At 38.6% G+C, this 16,204-nt stretch overlaps 1 protein-coding gene and 1 pseudogene across 1 annotated transcript in view; one reads left to right on the top strand and one right to left on the bottom strand.

Moving 5' to 3' along the window:
* Window positions 1-900: 900 nt before the first annotated feature.
* LOC120621097 (non-specific lipid-transfer protein) overlaps window positions 901-16,204 on the bottom strand; it is a 57,947-nt gene continuing 42,643 nt past the window's right edge. Inside the window, exons 6-8 of the mRNA XM_039886435.1 lie at window positions 12,927-13,056; window positions 4,602-4,681; window positions 901-1,848 (exon numbers count right to left, since the gene is read on the bottom strand). Coding sequence (XP_039742369.1) covers window positions 1,753-1,848; window positions 4,602-4,681; window positions 12,927-13,056 — 306 coding nt within the window. The 3' untranslated portion in view covers window positions 901-1,752. The remainder of the gene's footprint in view (window positions 1,849-4,601; window positions 4,682-12,926; window positions 13,057-16,204) is intronic.
* LOC120581048 (uncharacterized) lies at window positions 15,392-15,510 on the top strand (annotated as a pseudogene).

The raw sequence follows: 16,204 nt of genomic DNA, 5'->3' as shown, positions 1-16,204 counted from the left end.
TCAAGTCTTTTTCTTCTCGGAGTAAGAAGCTACTGTGATTAGAAAGTAGGTCTGTGTTCTGAATTCATTTTATGGGACTTGAGATCAACTTATATTAGCTTAATTTATTATCTTGCCCCATCGCCAAATACTGTTCTGCTGGTCACAGAACATGCAAAGTTAAATGGTCTAAGATTGGGGTCCCCAACTCCCGGGGCCATGAACTGGTAGCAGTCTGTGGCCTATTAGGAACCGGGCCATACAACAGGAGGTTGAGAGGCAGGTAAGTGAGCAAAGCTTCGTCTGTATTTGCAGCCGCTCCCCAGTGCTAGTAGCATCACTGCCTCAGCTCCACCTCAGATCATCAGGCATTAGCTTCTCATAGGAGCACTGGTCTCTGGTGCCAAAACGATTGGGGACCACTGGTCTGATCCACATCCTGACTTGATTCGCACAGGCTCCAAACATCTAAACAAAGGAATGAAGCCACCTGGCTTTTTGCCTCTGACCATCTTGGGGTGAAGTAATGTGTTAACAACAGAAAGTTGGGGTCTATGTAACTCCCAAACAGTTCTGCTGGGCTCTGAGTAGACTCACAAAATGATCAGAGCATAAGAAACCTTAGAGAGCATGTACTTTAAGTTTCCTCTTTTAAAAGTTTAGCAAACAGGCCCAGGCAGGCAGTTATTTGCCTAATGAAGCAAGAATCCCGGGTCCTAGTCAAGTGCTCCTTCCATGACAACACATGGCATCCCACACACACAGCGTCCTTAATCAAGAATTAGTGATTATGTCAAAGTAACCAGTAGATAATATATCAATGACACAGACTGTAAATCCCCCAATGTTTCACTTTCTCTTACTTTCCACCAATTAGACAACCCTGAACAAAAAGAACATACGAAATAAAAACAAAGGAGATCAGGAAGAGCTATTTTAATTTTCTGTTAAACATTCTTCCAAAAGCATTATTTTATCCAATATCTTAATGAGTTATAAGAAATAACTAGGAAGATAAATGTGAATAATTAAAGTAAACATATGAAACTAAAAATTATAACAAAGGATTGAGGGCTTTAGAAATGAATTAATGAGATAATTTTAAAACTGTGCATCTCAAAGCAAATTTTATTCAATGATTTTTCAAGAAAGAAACCCACTTAAAAATATTTTTACTTTAAAAATAGGCCTGTGTGCAGCTATAAATTTCCCCCCCAAGCTGTGATATTTCTTTTATTTACATTTGGGAATAAAACACCACTCGGATGACGCAAAATGCAAAATTTTAATTTTTTAAAATCCCAGTACAGAATTTTAAAAACTATTAATGGAAAATAGATTGAGTGCATAACACTAATTACTGGCCAGCTACTGGTATTTTGTTTTTTCTCTAGTTCTCCCAAGGAAAACTTAAATTGAATCTTCAGCAGAATAATCTTTAAATATACTTTATAAGCAAAATGAGAGCTTTTGTTTACATAGTTTTTCGATTTTGCTGTTCCTAATTTTATTCTGAAACTCAATTTTGCCCCAAACCATAATTACCATATTAACTTTGTAATGCACAGTTGTATGCAATTCAGCAAAGCAGTAGTATACCAACAGGCTCTATTCACCCAGAGCTTAGGAAAAACAGGATTGGTCACACCCATTTAAAAGCACATCTTGTACTATTTGCCAATGCATGGTTTCAGTCTAAGTTCTGACAATGAAATATATGGATATATATCTATATGTCTCATCTTGATTTTCAAAGGTAGGCAAAGAAGTTCTTCACAGCTTAGCTTTGCTCGGCTGAAGCTGAAGATTTTGTAACTTCATAGCCAGACCCATGTTGCCAGTGATTTTCAGTTTGCCTTGAAAGAAGGCCTGCGAGTAAGAAGAAAGAAAATTTATTACTTGGTGTTTTTTGTTTTGAGATTACTGATATTTCTAGACTATCCAGCCCTAAGATAATTTATTTATCAGGTCTCTTCCTTTGTTCAAAATGTAAAATGTGGCTTTCTGGAATAGATTTAGAACCAGATTCTTCAAAAGGATGAATCTTTACACAGGACAGTCAAAAGGTACATCTTTCCCAAAGGTCTGCTCCTAGAATTTGAGTCTGCCTTTACCTGCCGTCCTCAATGGTGGTACATTTTCCAATACGAGGCTAAGTGGGTTCATACCAGACTGATTTTGTTTAAAAACATTACATGTGGATCAGGAGTATGAACTGAAATTTTAAGAAGTCTACGGACAGAAAAAGCACATGCATAACACACTTAGAAACTCTTGGAATACAATATGAATGAAGTGTCACCAATTTTTTTCCGTTTTTGGTCTACACGATAAAGAATTTTTCCCTTACAGAGGGAGGCCAGGCAGCCTGCTGAGACTGAGGTACTTGTGTTAATCTTTGACTCAGTAAGAAAAATCAAACCAATCTGAAGTGCAGAGCCACAATTTGTTCCATTTAACAAATGCCTGCGATTAGGTCACATGATGCTTGCTAAATTTGTCACGTAACAAAATCCCAGGAAAACTTTAGAGAAATATCAAAATTGGGAGCACAGCATGATTTCCCTGATATATCTCAGTCTTTTAACTCACTCCTTAAAATAACGAAGGGCTAGATGAAAAAAGTTCCTGACAGTCTAAGCTTTTTAACAAGTACTTTACAAAGCCAGGAACTCTTCCGCCTCATCCATGGGAATGCAGGGAGCTCTGCTTTTACTACACCTCTGGTAAGGGTGACTAATTCCTTTTTTCCCCTCCTCTGTCTGGACAAACTAAATATTTCCTTTCTATATGGCACACAGCCTTCTGTCTGATGACTTAAAGGTCAGGTGTCTCAGAACACAATATGTTTAACATATGTCCTTTAAAAATATGGACCAGCAGTACCTAAAAGAGAAACTCACCAGCTTTCCCTTTTTTAAACTGAAAGAGAAAATGACTTTCTATTCACTAATTATTACAGAGAAAACATGAATCTTTACCGTTTCGAGAACCCAAACATAAGAATCGTTTTCAATCTGGCCCCTAGATGTTCCTCATGTGTGCCTGCTGCTGGAGAACGTGCTGCTTTGTTTCAACTGTAGCCAAACACTGAAATTATAATTTCCACTGAATATAATGGTCTCCAGTCAAATCCTCTACTGATCAGAAGGGAAGGTCATTAGCACATTAATAGAAAGGTCTGCCATTTTTTATCTTTAATTCCTTTGGGTGATAACAGATATTCAAGAAAAATAAGCTGACACTTTGCTCCCCAAAAGGTTGGTAAACAGACAAACTGAGAATGGAGGGCGGCTGATGTGCGAAGTCTGACCACCCTGCCAAGGAAGTGTATGGAGTGAGAGCACAGCAGAATAAGGAGCAGTGGGAAGGAGGATGACAGCCAGCTCCTATACTGGTGGCCTCTGTTCTGTCCAGATTTTTGGAGCAGGCTCAGTGGGTAGAAATGTCAGTGCTACTGGTGTGTACTGAAACGTCACAAATGTATGACTCGTTTGTCAACGCATCAACTGAAATATGCTTAGGTGCTTAGAAAAACATTTTAAAAAGGAATAAAATAAGAGTCAGGTTTAGTTGTTTTATCCAGTCTTTCAAATTACCAGGGGACCACAAGAGCAAGACCTAAAACAAGTCAAGCTGACGCAATAACAATAAAAATAAAGTTGCAATATAAAGAAGCATCGTAGTTTCCTTTCTGTTATCCATGGCTAACGGAAAGCTCAGTGTATCAAGTCTTTTCACCACTATGTAATTAAAGAATACAAGAAGACCCTTGACAATCTGGGGACCAGGAAAATCTACACAAGGCATAAATACACTATAGACAAATACAATTTAATCTAGCAATTGTGAAAACGTAAAAATGTCAGGCATCCTGCTAAGTTCTTGAAGATAAGTAAGATATGGTTTGCTCCTTTGAGATACCCACAATCTAATGGGGAAGGTAGGCACATTATGATTAATATGTGACAAGTGCTAAGCAAGCAGTCCAAGAAGTGGACAAGAGGAGGGACTGGCTACAGCTCCCCAACAACTTGGAAGGAGGTCTGTGGAGATAACAGCTGAGCTTATTTTAAGAGAGAAGGAGTTTGCCAGGGAAGGATAGCTTGGGGAGAAGAGCATGGGCAAAGACACAAAATGTGAAAGGTCATGCCTTTGCTTCCTCCTTCCACCTGGATTGCTCTTACTCCCCATCTGTGCACCACTCACTTCTCATCACCCTTAGGACTCACTCAGCTCAAGTGTCACTTCCTCTGTGAGCCTGATGGCCAAGAAAGACATGGCTGTTCCTTCCTCCACCCTCCCCAACCACAAATCGGGCATGGCATCTCAGATATTTGGCTGCATTTACTCTTTGCAGATCTGTCTCAATCCAAATTGTGGATGCCCTGAGCATGGGAACTATTTCTTATTCACCTAGGCATTTCAAGTACACAGGACAGTGTCTGCCACATAGTTTGGTCCGTAAATGTTTGTCATTTGTTAACTGAACATTTGGGGGAACATTAAGTTTTGTGGATTTGACCACTTTCCACTTTATGATATGAGACTGAGGCATGAGATAAAGTGGAATAGGCTAAAAGATCCACCTATTAGAAGGACATAAGTGCCATCAAACTTACCGACTGAGGATTCATTTTACCAGTCATTAAAGCCAGTAGGTCCGAGTCAGCCATTGTGATTGTGCAGTCGGCCTTCTTATCTAAAACAGAGATGCAGGAGAAGAAAGGAGAAGAAGGGAGTGTTCAGTTTTATGTATACATTTAGTCAAAAGCCACTAACTGCAACAGAATCACATATAGTATCAGAGTCGTAGGGGAAATGAGCTCTCATATACACTTCCATGGAAGCCTGGTAAAATGTGGCATAAATCACAAGCAACTCTGACATTTAACAAGAAAGAACTGATTAAATAAATGATGGTATATTCATTTACTGGGATACAATGCAATCATTAGATAATATGGATCTATATTTATTGGCCTGAAAAAAATGTTCGTGTTATAGTGTTCGTGATACTGCTCTATAAACCAGTTACAAAACAAACTGTAAGCATGACCCCATTTTTGCTTAAAAACATATATTCATTATATATGTGTAGAAAAAAAAACAACTGTAAACTTAGACACCAATATATTAATAATAGTCACTGTGGTGCACAGACTCTATTGACTCCCGTGATCCCTGCCTCCTGGCATTCAGGCCTTTGTATAATAACCTACCCTTGAGTGTGGGCAGGACCTGTGACCTGATTCCAGCCAACAGAATGTGTCAACAGTGATGGAATGTCATTCCTGTGGTTCTGTTATGTAATATAAGACTCTGTCTTGCTTGCTAGCAGACTCACTCTCCAGCTGCTATGGTGTGAACTGCATTTGGAGATGGCTCCATGATAGGTTATCAGCCTTTAGGACCTGAGGGTGGACTCTGGCCTATACCCAGTAAAAAAAAAAAAAAAACTAAAGCTATCACTCATACAGCTGCAAAGAAATGAATTCTGCCAGCAACCTGAGTAAGCTTGGACATGGACCCTGCCCCAGTCAAGTCTCCAGATGAGAAGCCAGCCCTGGCCAACACCTTGACTGTAGCCTGTGAGACCCTATGCAGAGGACCCAGCTAAGCTGTCCTCAGCCAAATTACCCACAGAAACTGGGAGGCACTAAATGTTTGCATTGTTGTAAGCCACTAAGTTTGTGATAATTTTTTATGCAGTAATAGAAAATGAATACATGTATCTAGATAAGGGGGTTAATAACAAACTTCTGTAAAGGATCAGACACTAAACAGTTTAGTCTTTGTGGGCCACTGAGTCTCTATCACAACTACTAGACTCTGCCCCTGTATCTCAAAAGTAGTCATAGATAAAACTTATGAACGTGGCTATGTGCCGATAAAACTATTTTCAAAACAGGAAGCATACCCAGAGGGAGAGGATATTTGCAATTCATATATCTGACAAAGAACTTGGACCCAGAATATATAAAAAATTCCTACCGCTCGATTAGAAAAGGTTAGATAATCCAATACAAAAAATGATCAAATAACATAAAACAGGCATTGTACAAAAGGGGATCTCCAAATGGCCAAAAAAAAAAGCACATGAAACAATATGTTCAATTTCATTAGTCATCAGGAAAAGGCAAACTTAAAGCCTGGATGAGATACTATTACAGAGCTGCTAGAATGAATATTAGGAAAAAAAACACAATATCAGTGCTAGTGAGGATGAAGAGCAACTAACAGATCAATGCAACGCAGGAAGGACTGTAAAATGGTACAGCCACTTTAGAAAACAGTCTGGAAGTTTCTTATACAGCTAACCATGCACATGCCCTACGACCTAGCAATCCCACTTTTAAGTGTTTACTCAAGAGAAATGAAAACATATGTCCACACAAAAATCTCTATGTGAACGTTAATAGTGGTTTTATTCAAATTGCCAAAAGCTAGATAAAACCTAAATGTGCACCAACTGGTGAATGGATAAACTACCCAGCAACAAAAAGGAACAAACTACTGATGATACATTCAACATGAGTGAATTTCAGTGAAAAAAGCCTGTTCAAAAGGCTGCATAGTGTATGATTCCATTTAATAAGACATTCTGGAAAAAGTAAAACTACAGGGACAGGAACTCAAATTTATGGTTGCCAGGGGCCGAGGGTGGGAGAAGGGGACTGATTACACAAGGACATGACACTTCTTGAAGTGATGAAAATATTCTCTATCTTGATTTTTGGTGATGGTTACAAAACTATGCATTCGTCTAAATTCATAAAATTGTACATCTAAAAAGAGTAGATTTTACTGCATCTCAATGAACATAACTAAAAAAAATGAGAGTGCCACAAACTGTCAAAAATTAGGAGCAAATGAAATTCTCATATAATGTGGAAGGGAATGCAAAACACTATATCCGCATCAAAAAATTGTTTGGCTATATTGTACCTTAGTATTTCTACTCTTGGTTATATGCCAAATGGAATGAATACATATGTCCACTAAAAGACACACACGAGAATGTTTATAAACTGCTTTATTTGTAAGACCCCCAAATGGAAACACTACAAGAATACATCAACCATGAAATGAATAAATTCTGGTACATTTATGTAGTAAATATGAACTACTGCTATACGTAACAATATTATGAATCTTACAATGCTGAGCAAAAGAAACCAGACCTGAAAGTATAAATATTTTATGGTTCCATTTATATGAATTTCCAAAATAAAATCACTCTGTGGTGACAGGATTCGAACAGTGACTCCTTTTGGGACAATAGTGACTAGAGGGGGTGGGAGAGAAGTTTCTGGAGTACTGGAAACATTCTGCGTCTTGATCTGGGACATGCATTTTTAACATTTATTGAGCTGTACATACATTTTAGATTTATGCCCTGTATTACAGGCTAGACTTCAATAAAAATTTTGCACAAAACGAAAAAACAGGTAGTGGAGGTAGTGGGTTGATTTGGCCCATAAACCAGTTTGTCAATCCCTGAATCAGATGGTAGGATTATAGGAGAGTAATTTTTCCATTTTCTCTATCTTTTCTAATTTTGTTTTCACTGCATGTATATTACTTATATGATACAAAGTTTTAAACATATTAATTTTAGTATCACCAAGGTATAATGAAAAAAAAAAACAAAACTGTACAACAGACTCCAATATCTCATTGCTAAATTAGCCATGTCGACCTTGGACAAATGAGAGGTTTTAAGTGCAAAAGGAAAAATTCACCAAGAAATCAAAATTCTCAGCAGTGTTTTAGGCAATAAATTTAATGACAGTACTCTTAACAGTTGGCCCCCCCTCAAATTAAAGTGGGACTCTCTCAGAAACCAAGTTACTTTCTATCTCACTATTCTGCTTTTTCTTCACTGCACTTATCTGAAACTATCTTAATTATTTGTATATGTGTTTTCTGTCTATTTTTGTCCACTAGAATGAAAACTTTATGGAGACAGGGCCCTTGTCAGTTTTGTTCACTGCTATATCCACAGGCCCTTGAAGAGTGCTTGATCCATAAAGGGAAATCAATGAATACTTGATGAATGAATGAATGAATGAATGAATGGAGTTCAAAAGATTATCAAATTATGGCCCAATAACTAATCAGATAATCTATGCCTTAATAAAAGAAACAGGAATTGCTATCGTCTGAATGCTATGTGTCCACCTTCCAAAACTCGTATGTTTGAATTATAATGCCCAATGTGATGGTGTTAGTAGGTATGGCCTTTGGGAAGTCATGAGGGTGAAACCGTAATGGATGGGATTAGTATCTTATAAAAGAGGCTGCAAAGAGATCCCTCCTCTTCTATCCTATGAGCCAACAGCAAGAAGGCATTGGCTATAAACCAAGAAGAGGGCCCTCACCGAACATGACCATGTGGGCACCTTGATCTTGCATTTTCCAGCCTCCAGAACTCTTAGAAATAAACTTCTGCTGTTTATAAGACACCCAATATGTGATGTTTGTTATAGTAACCCAAATGGACAAAGACAAGGGTAAACTGTTAAAGCACAGCATGCCTATATTATTAAATAACTAAAACAAGACTGAAAATAAAGTTTTTATTACATATCTTACAACTCAGAAATAGCCCTAAAAAAGAATGAGATTCAGTGGCCAGTCCACATCTTTGCCTTTAACAAAACTTTCTCTTATTACTGGAAAAAAGGTGTGAAGCCTTGAAAATAAAGGAATTTATAATCTAGAAAATCTGGTTCTCTTGTAGACATATAACATCGAATAGCAGAAAGAAAAAAAGCTAAGAAATTGAGATAGTTGGACCTGATTTATAGTTGGACTTGAGCCTAATATTCTAAGAAAGGACTCTTAGTCACTGAAAGGTGCCTTTAGGAAATGAAGTCTGTTGCTGCCATTGTTGATATAAAACATCAGCATTTATTGAGTTCTCACTATGCCAAGCACTTCACATACATGGACTCATTTGATCTTTATAACAACTCTATGAGGGTCAGAGAGGTCAAAAATTTTGCCCCAGATCACACAGCTAATAAGCAGCTGAGCTAGGTCTGAAAGCAGATTCCTGCAGCTAAAGCCTATACCCTCAACTTTTCAGCTCTATGATTTCCTCGTTATAGGAAGGATATAAACATTCGACAGCTCAGTTTTAACTGGGCATTCATTCCGATGCTTTCTCAGTTCCCCACATCCCTTTGAGGAGTCTTAGACTCCTCAAAATTCCACAGTGGAATGTGTTCATACAAAATTAATGTTTAATATATGGGCTGGGAAGGAAGCAATGATCTACTGGGTACTTAATAAGCTAAAAGTGCTTTACATACCTTATCTCATTTAATCTCCACAACAGCTCCATGAATAGAAATTATTCTCATCATTTCTGAGATGAGACAATTGGACTCAGGGAAGAGATACATCTAGTAAGTTACAGAGGCAAGGTCTGAACCCAGGTTTGTACGCCCCCAAAGGCTATGCTCTTTCTCGTATACCTCGGGGCTGGGAGAGACTGAGCCTCTCTATATCATGTTCCCCAGAAAAGGACAGGGTTGAGAACTCAGGTAAGTGCAGGGAGGGCAGAATAAAGGAATGAAAGAATAATGTGTCATGTCAGTTTCCTGGAGAGATGCTATGTGAGTTGTTTCAAAGGAAAGGAGGGCGGGGCAGAATTCATGGAGAAGGTACTAAAAGGTACCCAGGCAGGAAAAAAAATGGTAAATGTGCAAAATCTAAAGTATAATCATTACCAAACTCTTAGAATATAAGCAAATGAAATACATTTAAGTAAATTTCACTTTGTTAACAGTAACTAAATCTCTCAACACTGTGTAAATGCCAAAAGAACTAGCAATTCTCTTTAAGATGCCAGTTCACACTAGGACAGGTTATTAATGCTTTAACGTAGCTGATCTCTAACAAATGGTCATTTGTTGGCTGATGTAAAAGGAGCTGGCAATTTCCAGTGGGGGCTTTTACTGGATAAGTCCATATTACAGCGCCACTCCTAGATGCCAACAAGTGTCAATTTCAGCAGAAATTACCCTGCCCCAGAGTAAAGCCTTTCAGGTCTGGGATGGGGCACCTAATGTGGGGGAGAGCTCACACTGCCAGAGTCCATAGGTAGGGAACAAGGTTTTTCTGAAATTAAGCAATAGCCTTCCATAAGCATCTTTCATAACAAATCAACACCATAACAAAATAGGAGAAAAAAAATATTTTAATCATCTTAACATCTCCCTGGCATATCAGAATATAATCCTGAAGTAACAATTAAACCTCAGTCATTAAAAATTTGGCACTATTTCCCAAAAGTTCTTTTTATTTCCAAAAGCTAGAATCCAGATGAAGCACTCAGTTTTAATTCCTCTAACTACCACATTCGAGAGGCATATCACAGAAGGTAAACATACAGTTATTTTTCTGTCTACTCATTTTGAGGGGGAAAAACTACATAAAATTCAGGAACTTTCCACGACAGTGCCATCCTGCTCATACCAGATGGACGCTCTTACTACTGCTCAGCTTTTCCTTCATTAATCTCTAGTTGACTCCTTATTCGACAACACATGTAACACTGCTCTTAACATTTTCTCCTGTTTCCAAGCTCTAAACTCCACTTCAGAAGCACTGCCAACCTTCGTTCTACTTGAAAATGCCCTTGAATATTTACCTACCCTCTCACGAAAAGAAGTATTCACTCCTCCTTGCTAAGGCTAACCTTCCTTCTACCTGAGCTCTTGATGTCAACCTCTCTTTCAGGAGCGCCCTCGAGAATGTATCTATCAATAATAAACTCTACCATCTTTGATAGATCTCCTCCTACACAAGCTTCCAGGTCCCATCAATTCACCCCAAATATCCCTGGCAATGATCCTGTAACAACATCCCTTTTTTCTCACTGCCAACACTGAGGCCATCCTTTCTCCTCACTTAAGACAAGGGCAACATTCATTCTCCTAACTGCTCTCTCTGCCTCTGATTTCTCCCTTTGCAATTCATCAAGTCTAATGCACCAGCTTCATCCTCTAAAACACAGCTCTGACTTTCACTTTTCTACTTAAAAAGCTTTAATGGCTTGATTATATATCAAATCACGTTCGAAGTTCAAAGCATGGTATTTTAAGCTCTCCAAAAAGCTGGTTCTCATCCATCATATTTCTTAGTTGCACCAGGCTCTATCCAACAAGGGACAGATATACAATATCACTTACTGAATGCTCACTAAGCATCAGTCATTCATTCTGCTGTTCGTTTTTATTTGATTGAAAGCCTACCATGTGTCAGGTACTATTCTAGACATTGGGAATGCAGCAGTGAACCTAATAGGCAAAAAGCTCTGCCTCCATTCGGCTTACAATTAGAGACGGGTAGCTGAACAATAAGGAAATAAATGAGTAAAATATTATGGTATATCAGATGGCAATAAGAACCATAAGGAAAAACAGGAAATGGTAATGGGGGTGTGACTGTAAAAGTGTGATTAGGGAGGGGCCTCCTGAGAAGGTGACATTTGGACAAAGATGCAAAAGAAATGAGGGAACAAGCCGTGAAGATATCTGAGGGAAGACAATTCCAGGCAGAGGAAACCAAGTAGGAAGCCCCTGAACTGAGAACACCCCATGTTCAAGCAACAGCAAGGAGGCCAACATAACTGGAGCAAAGTGAGGGAGAGTGTAGTAAGACAGAGCATACTGGGGCCAGATCATGTGGTACCATTGTCAGAACTCTGGCTTTTACTCTGAGTGAGTAAAAAGCCATTGGATGGTTTGGGGAGGAGGAGGGTCACGACCTGACTTAAGTTTTAAAATGATCACTCCAGTTGGTGTGTGGAGAAGAATCTGTAGGGGAAAAGGTTAGAAGCAGGGAGATCAGGCAAAAATAATGATAGAAGCTTAGATCAAGGTGGTAGTAGTACAGGAGGACAGAATTTGCTGATGGATTAGACTGTGGAATGTGAGAAAAAGAGGAGCCAATGATGACTTCAAGGTTTTTGGACGAGGAACTGGTAGGACACAGGAACAATTTACCGAGACGGGGAAGATAGTGGAAGGAGGAGCACATAAATAATGGGGATTGGGGGGAAGATCAGGAGTTCAGTTTTCTATATGTTAGCTTTGGGATACCTATTAAGTATCCAGGTAAACTTGCCAATTAAGCAACTGGATCTATACCTTGGAATTCAGTGATTGGGTCCACACTGATGATATCTGGGAGTCACCAGTGTAGAGATGGTTTTAAAAGCATGAGACTAAATGAGATTTCCTAGTAGACAGAACTGAGCCTTGGAGTACTCCAATGTTTAGAAATCTGGAGATGAGAAAACAGGAAGATAGGCCAAAAAAGAGCAGCCAGTAGGTAAGAGGAAAGCTTGGAATAATATCATCATGAGGGCTGGGAATTAACCACTGAATTTAGCAACTGGTGACAAGAATAATTGTGGGATAGTGAGGAGGGCAAAAGCTGACTAGAGTGGGTTCAAGAAAGACTAGGATGTGAGGAAGTGGACAGTGAGTACAGACAGGTCTTTCAAGCCACGTAACCATACACTGGACCACGTGCTTTATAGATTAAGAGATAATTCTCTTAATCCTCCCATCAACCCTGTGAAATAGGTACTACTTATTATTCCCACGTACGGATGAGAAAACTGTGTCTCAGATAAGTTAAATAATTTATTCAAGGCCAGAACCCGTGAGTGGCAAGGCCAGGACCCTAATCCAAGCTTGTCTAATTCCAAAGTTTAGGATTGCCAACTCTGTGATTGGGCTTCCAATTCTGGGGAGGAGGCAGCTGTGACCTATTCCTGTTCCCAAGGAGTCCCTAGTTCTTTAGCAAGGTTCTAGTTCTTTAACAAGGTCTCAAAGCCAGCCTTTTTTGGCAACACCAGAGCAGACTCCCATTTTCCTTCGTGAACTTGTCAGTGTTCCTACAAATGAAGTTATTATCGCACCGACCTGAGTTAGGGAGCACGGATCCTTTGCCGTTCTTCACATCTACCACCCAGGTGGCTTCTTTACCCTCAGGGCCATCCTTCACCTTGAAAGCAAAAATACCACCGATTTTCTTCACAAACTGTTCCCCTTCCTGGAAAGAAAAATAACACTGAGGGTTACATTAAGTTCCTTTCTCTGGCTTTTCCCTCAATCAGATTAAATGTTTTAAATAGACACATGACGTGAGCAGCAGGCAGTCCCCAAGCTCCCTTAGGATCTTCTACCCAGAAAAGTCTGAAAGGCCACCAGGCGACAACTCCCTCATCTGCCAAATCTTTTGTTAAAAACGGCTTTCTGGAAACAACTGGAAGAAGGAAAAGGAGGATGGGGGTGGCACGGTAGCATTTTCTAGTGAAATAGCCTTCATTTGTCTAAATCATTTCTAAAAGATTCACTCTGATGTCTCTAAATGTACGAACTCTCTCTCCCTCTTTTTTTTTTTTTAGGTTAAATTCCTTTACATATATTTTTGGTCCCACAATCAGAACTAAAAGATAAGTGGTTCTGAGATCAAAGTCTTTTTTTTTTTTTTTGATCAACCCATTATCTGGATTGGTATAAAGAGTTACACAAGTAATATATCATCGACCACTCACTTTTGGAAGAATGAAGCTGGAAAAAATAACCTCAGATACATATCTCTCTAGGTTGGTTTCTATTCCCCCTCCCTCTTCCCTTCATCCCCACTCTCCTTCATCTTTCCTGAAATGTTTACTGAAACAACCGGCACCAGACATTGTTCTAGGCACCAAGAATACAGAAGTAGGAGTTAGAAGGTGAGTGATAATATACTGTGATGACTATGACAATACACAGTGATAAAAGGAAGCACAGAGGAGCAGCTAAGCCAGCTGGCAGGGGGAAGGAATGACAATCATCTCACATACCTTTTTAAAAAAAATAAATAAATAAACCAAAACATAATAATTTTATTACAATCATTCTTCTGTAAATGAATTTTTAAAAAGTTCAAAGTCTTCTCCATATTCCTTGAAATCTACTGTTCCTCAAGGTTCTATGGAGACAATCTAGAAGAGTAGGTTAATAATGCTGTGTGCTGGGTCATCCAAGAGCCAGGCTCCCTTTGGGGCCAGGGATCCCTGAGAGACTACTTCCAGGTGCATTTATGCCATCTGCTTGCAAAATGCCTTAGGAACAGGGCTATGACAGACACCAACAAGTTAGAGGAGGAAACACCAGCAAACATTTAGAAATTCTACCTGTATAGTTGGAGAGAAATGCCTCCCACCTCCTCCATACAGATGTAGATTAATTTTGCACTTGCTATTACTTTTCAGAACCAACTGATCCCCTTATAAAAATCACATCCTTTGGTCAATAAAACATTTTCAATTGAAGAGGGAGGAAGAGAGTTAAAAGGGGAAATAAAATACACATTTGTTGCGAAACTGGAGATCATTAATACTAAGCAAGTTCTAAGGGCCTCCTTGCCTGAAGAAAAGTACTTCTTTCTGACTAGGTAAAAGGTCAAGGAGTAGGTCTTGTTGTAAACATAATAGGAACAAAAAATTAAGAGAATTCAAAGAAGGGCCATGGGGTGCTGCTAACAAAAAAAGGGAACTGCTAAAAAAAAAAAAAAAAAAAAGTGGAAATAAAATCTCTTGTCAGGCTTCTTTTGCTAAGGCAGAAAATGCATGAATTGACAAAAGATTGCAAGACTTTCACTTTCTAGTCCTGTAAACATATAGGAAACTGACAATCGTGGGAAGGAGAAAAGAAACAAGAGGACAAGGTCCATGCAAGTGAGGTTATGGAAGGAGGAGAAAAGAAAATGGGAGCAAGAGGCATACATTTGCAAAGCTAAAAGGAGACTGTGAAAGAAAAACAGGACTGCTTTGTTAATCTCAGAATGAAGTACTCAATGACTGACATCTAGCCATACCAGATACTCTCTAAACTGATCATTTTTATTTGATTTTTTTGGACAGAATAAAGTTGAAAAAAATGAGGTAAAACTTGGCAGAAGCAACTATTCTATGGGTTACCCTGTCAGCAAATATTGGTGGCATAAAAAAAAAAAAATTTCAAGCTGAGCCCTTAGTGAGTGCAATTTCATTTTAGTGGACGCTTGTACTGAAAGAAATTTTTAAAAATTAGATATTTTTTTTCTACTAGATTGGCAAAGAAATTTTTAAAAATTAGATATTTTTTCTACTAGATTGGCATATATATGTACATATATATATATATATTAAAGCAGCCAATATAGCACTGGAGTCAGTATAAATTTAAAAAGTTACTCTCATGAACTATTATAATATTTGAAAATTGGTACCCCTTTTTGGTGGATAATTTGGCAATATGTATCAAAATGCAAAATACACATATCCAACTCCTCCACAATTTCCCCCTTTAATTATTTATGCTAAGGTAATTGTGACATTAAGTACTTAAAGATAAGTTCAGTTTACAGCCATGTCGCCCTGAACAAGCCCAATCCCGTCTGATCTTAGAAGCTGAGCAGGGTCGAGCCTGGTTAGTACTTAGATGAGAGACCACCTAGAAAGACCAGGTGCTGTAGGCATAAAAATAATAATAATAATAATAATAATAAGGAATTGTAAGCTGACAAGGTCCTTGCAATCTGTGAGATCAACCAAGGGTTGCCTCGCCTAAAAAAAAAAAAGATAAATTCAAAGGGAAATTTATTAAACCATTGTTTTTCTTACAAAATTTAAATACAACCAGACGTTCATCGTAGGAGACTAATTAAATAGATTATGGTACACACATTCAAACATGTACTATGTGATTACTAAAACTGATGGTAAGAATTTATGTGTATGGGCATGGAACATACTGTCAGCAGTTAAAAGCAGGTTATAAAACAAAATCAGGCAGGTGTATTCCCACAAGACAGTGGAGGGACAGGTCAGTAGCAACTGGACCAGTGCTTCTCTGTCCAGAACTCTCAGCCCTGGCCTTCTCTACCTCAGGAAGGTTGTTGGTCATTATAAAAATCCTAGAAATGCAGGGTCCTTTGCCAAAACACATGGTCACATTAGCTGTTTTCCCACCCACAAGACAATCACCTTACATGTTGAGAAGTCCTTTGTGCTATAAATAAGGGGGTTACAAGATATGCACAATGTTTACATTCACACTGTGGCTCTAACATGAGTGAAATACATAGCTCAAATGTTCTGAATCTTTTCCTTTATTTCGGCCCCTTTGGATCAGCTTAACAGATAATGCAATTAGAATCGTTTGTGGCTGTA

This window comes from Pteropus medius, unplaced genomic scaffold (genome assembly GCF_902729225.1).
Source record: "Pteropus medius unplaced genomic scaffold, Ma_sr-lr_union100, whole genome shotgun sequence".
Lineage (NCBI taxonomy): Eukaryota > Metazoa > Chordata > Mammalia > Chiroptera > Pteropodidae > Pteropus > Pteropus medius.
The sequence above is the reverse complement of the archived record's forward strand: the minus strand, read 5'-3'. Positions and strand labels throughout refer to the sequence as shown.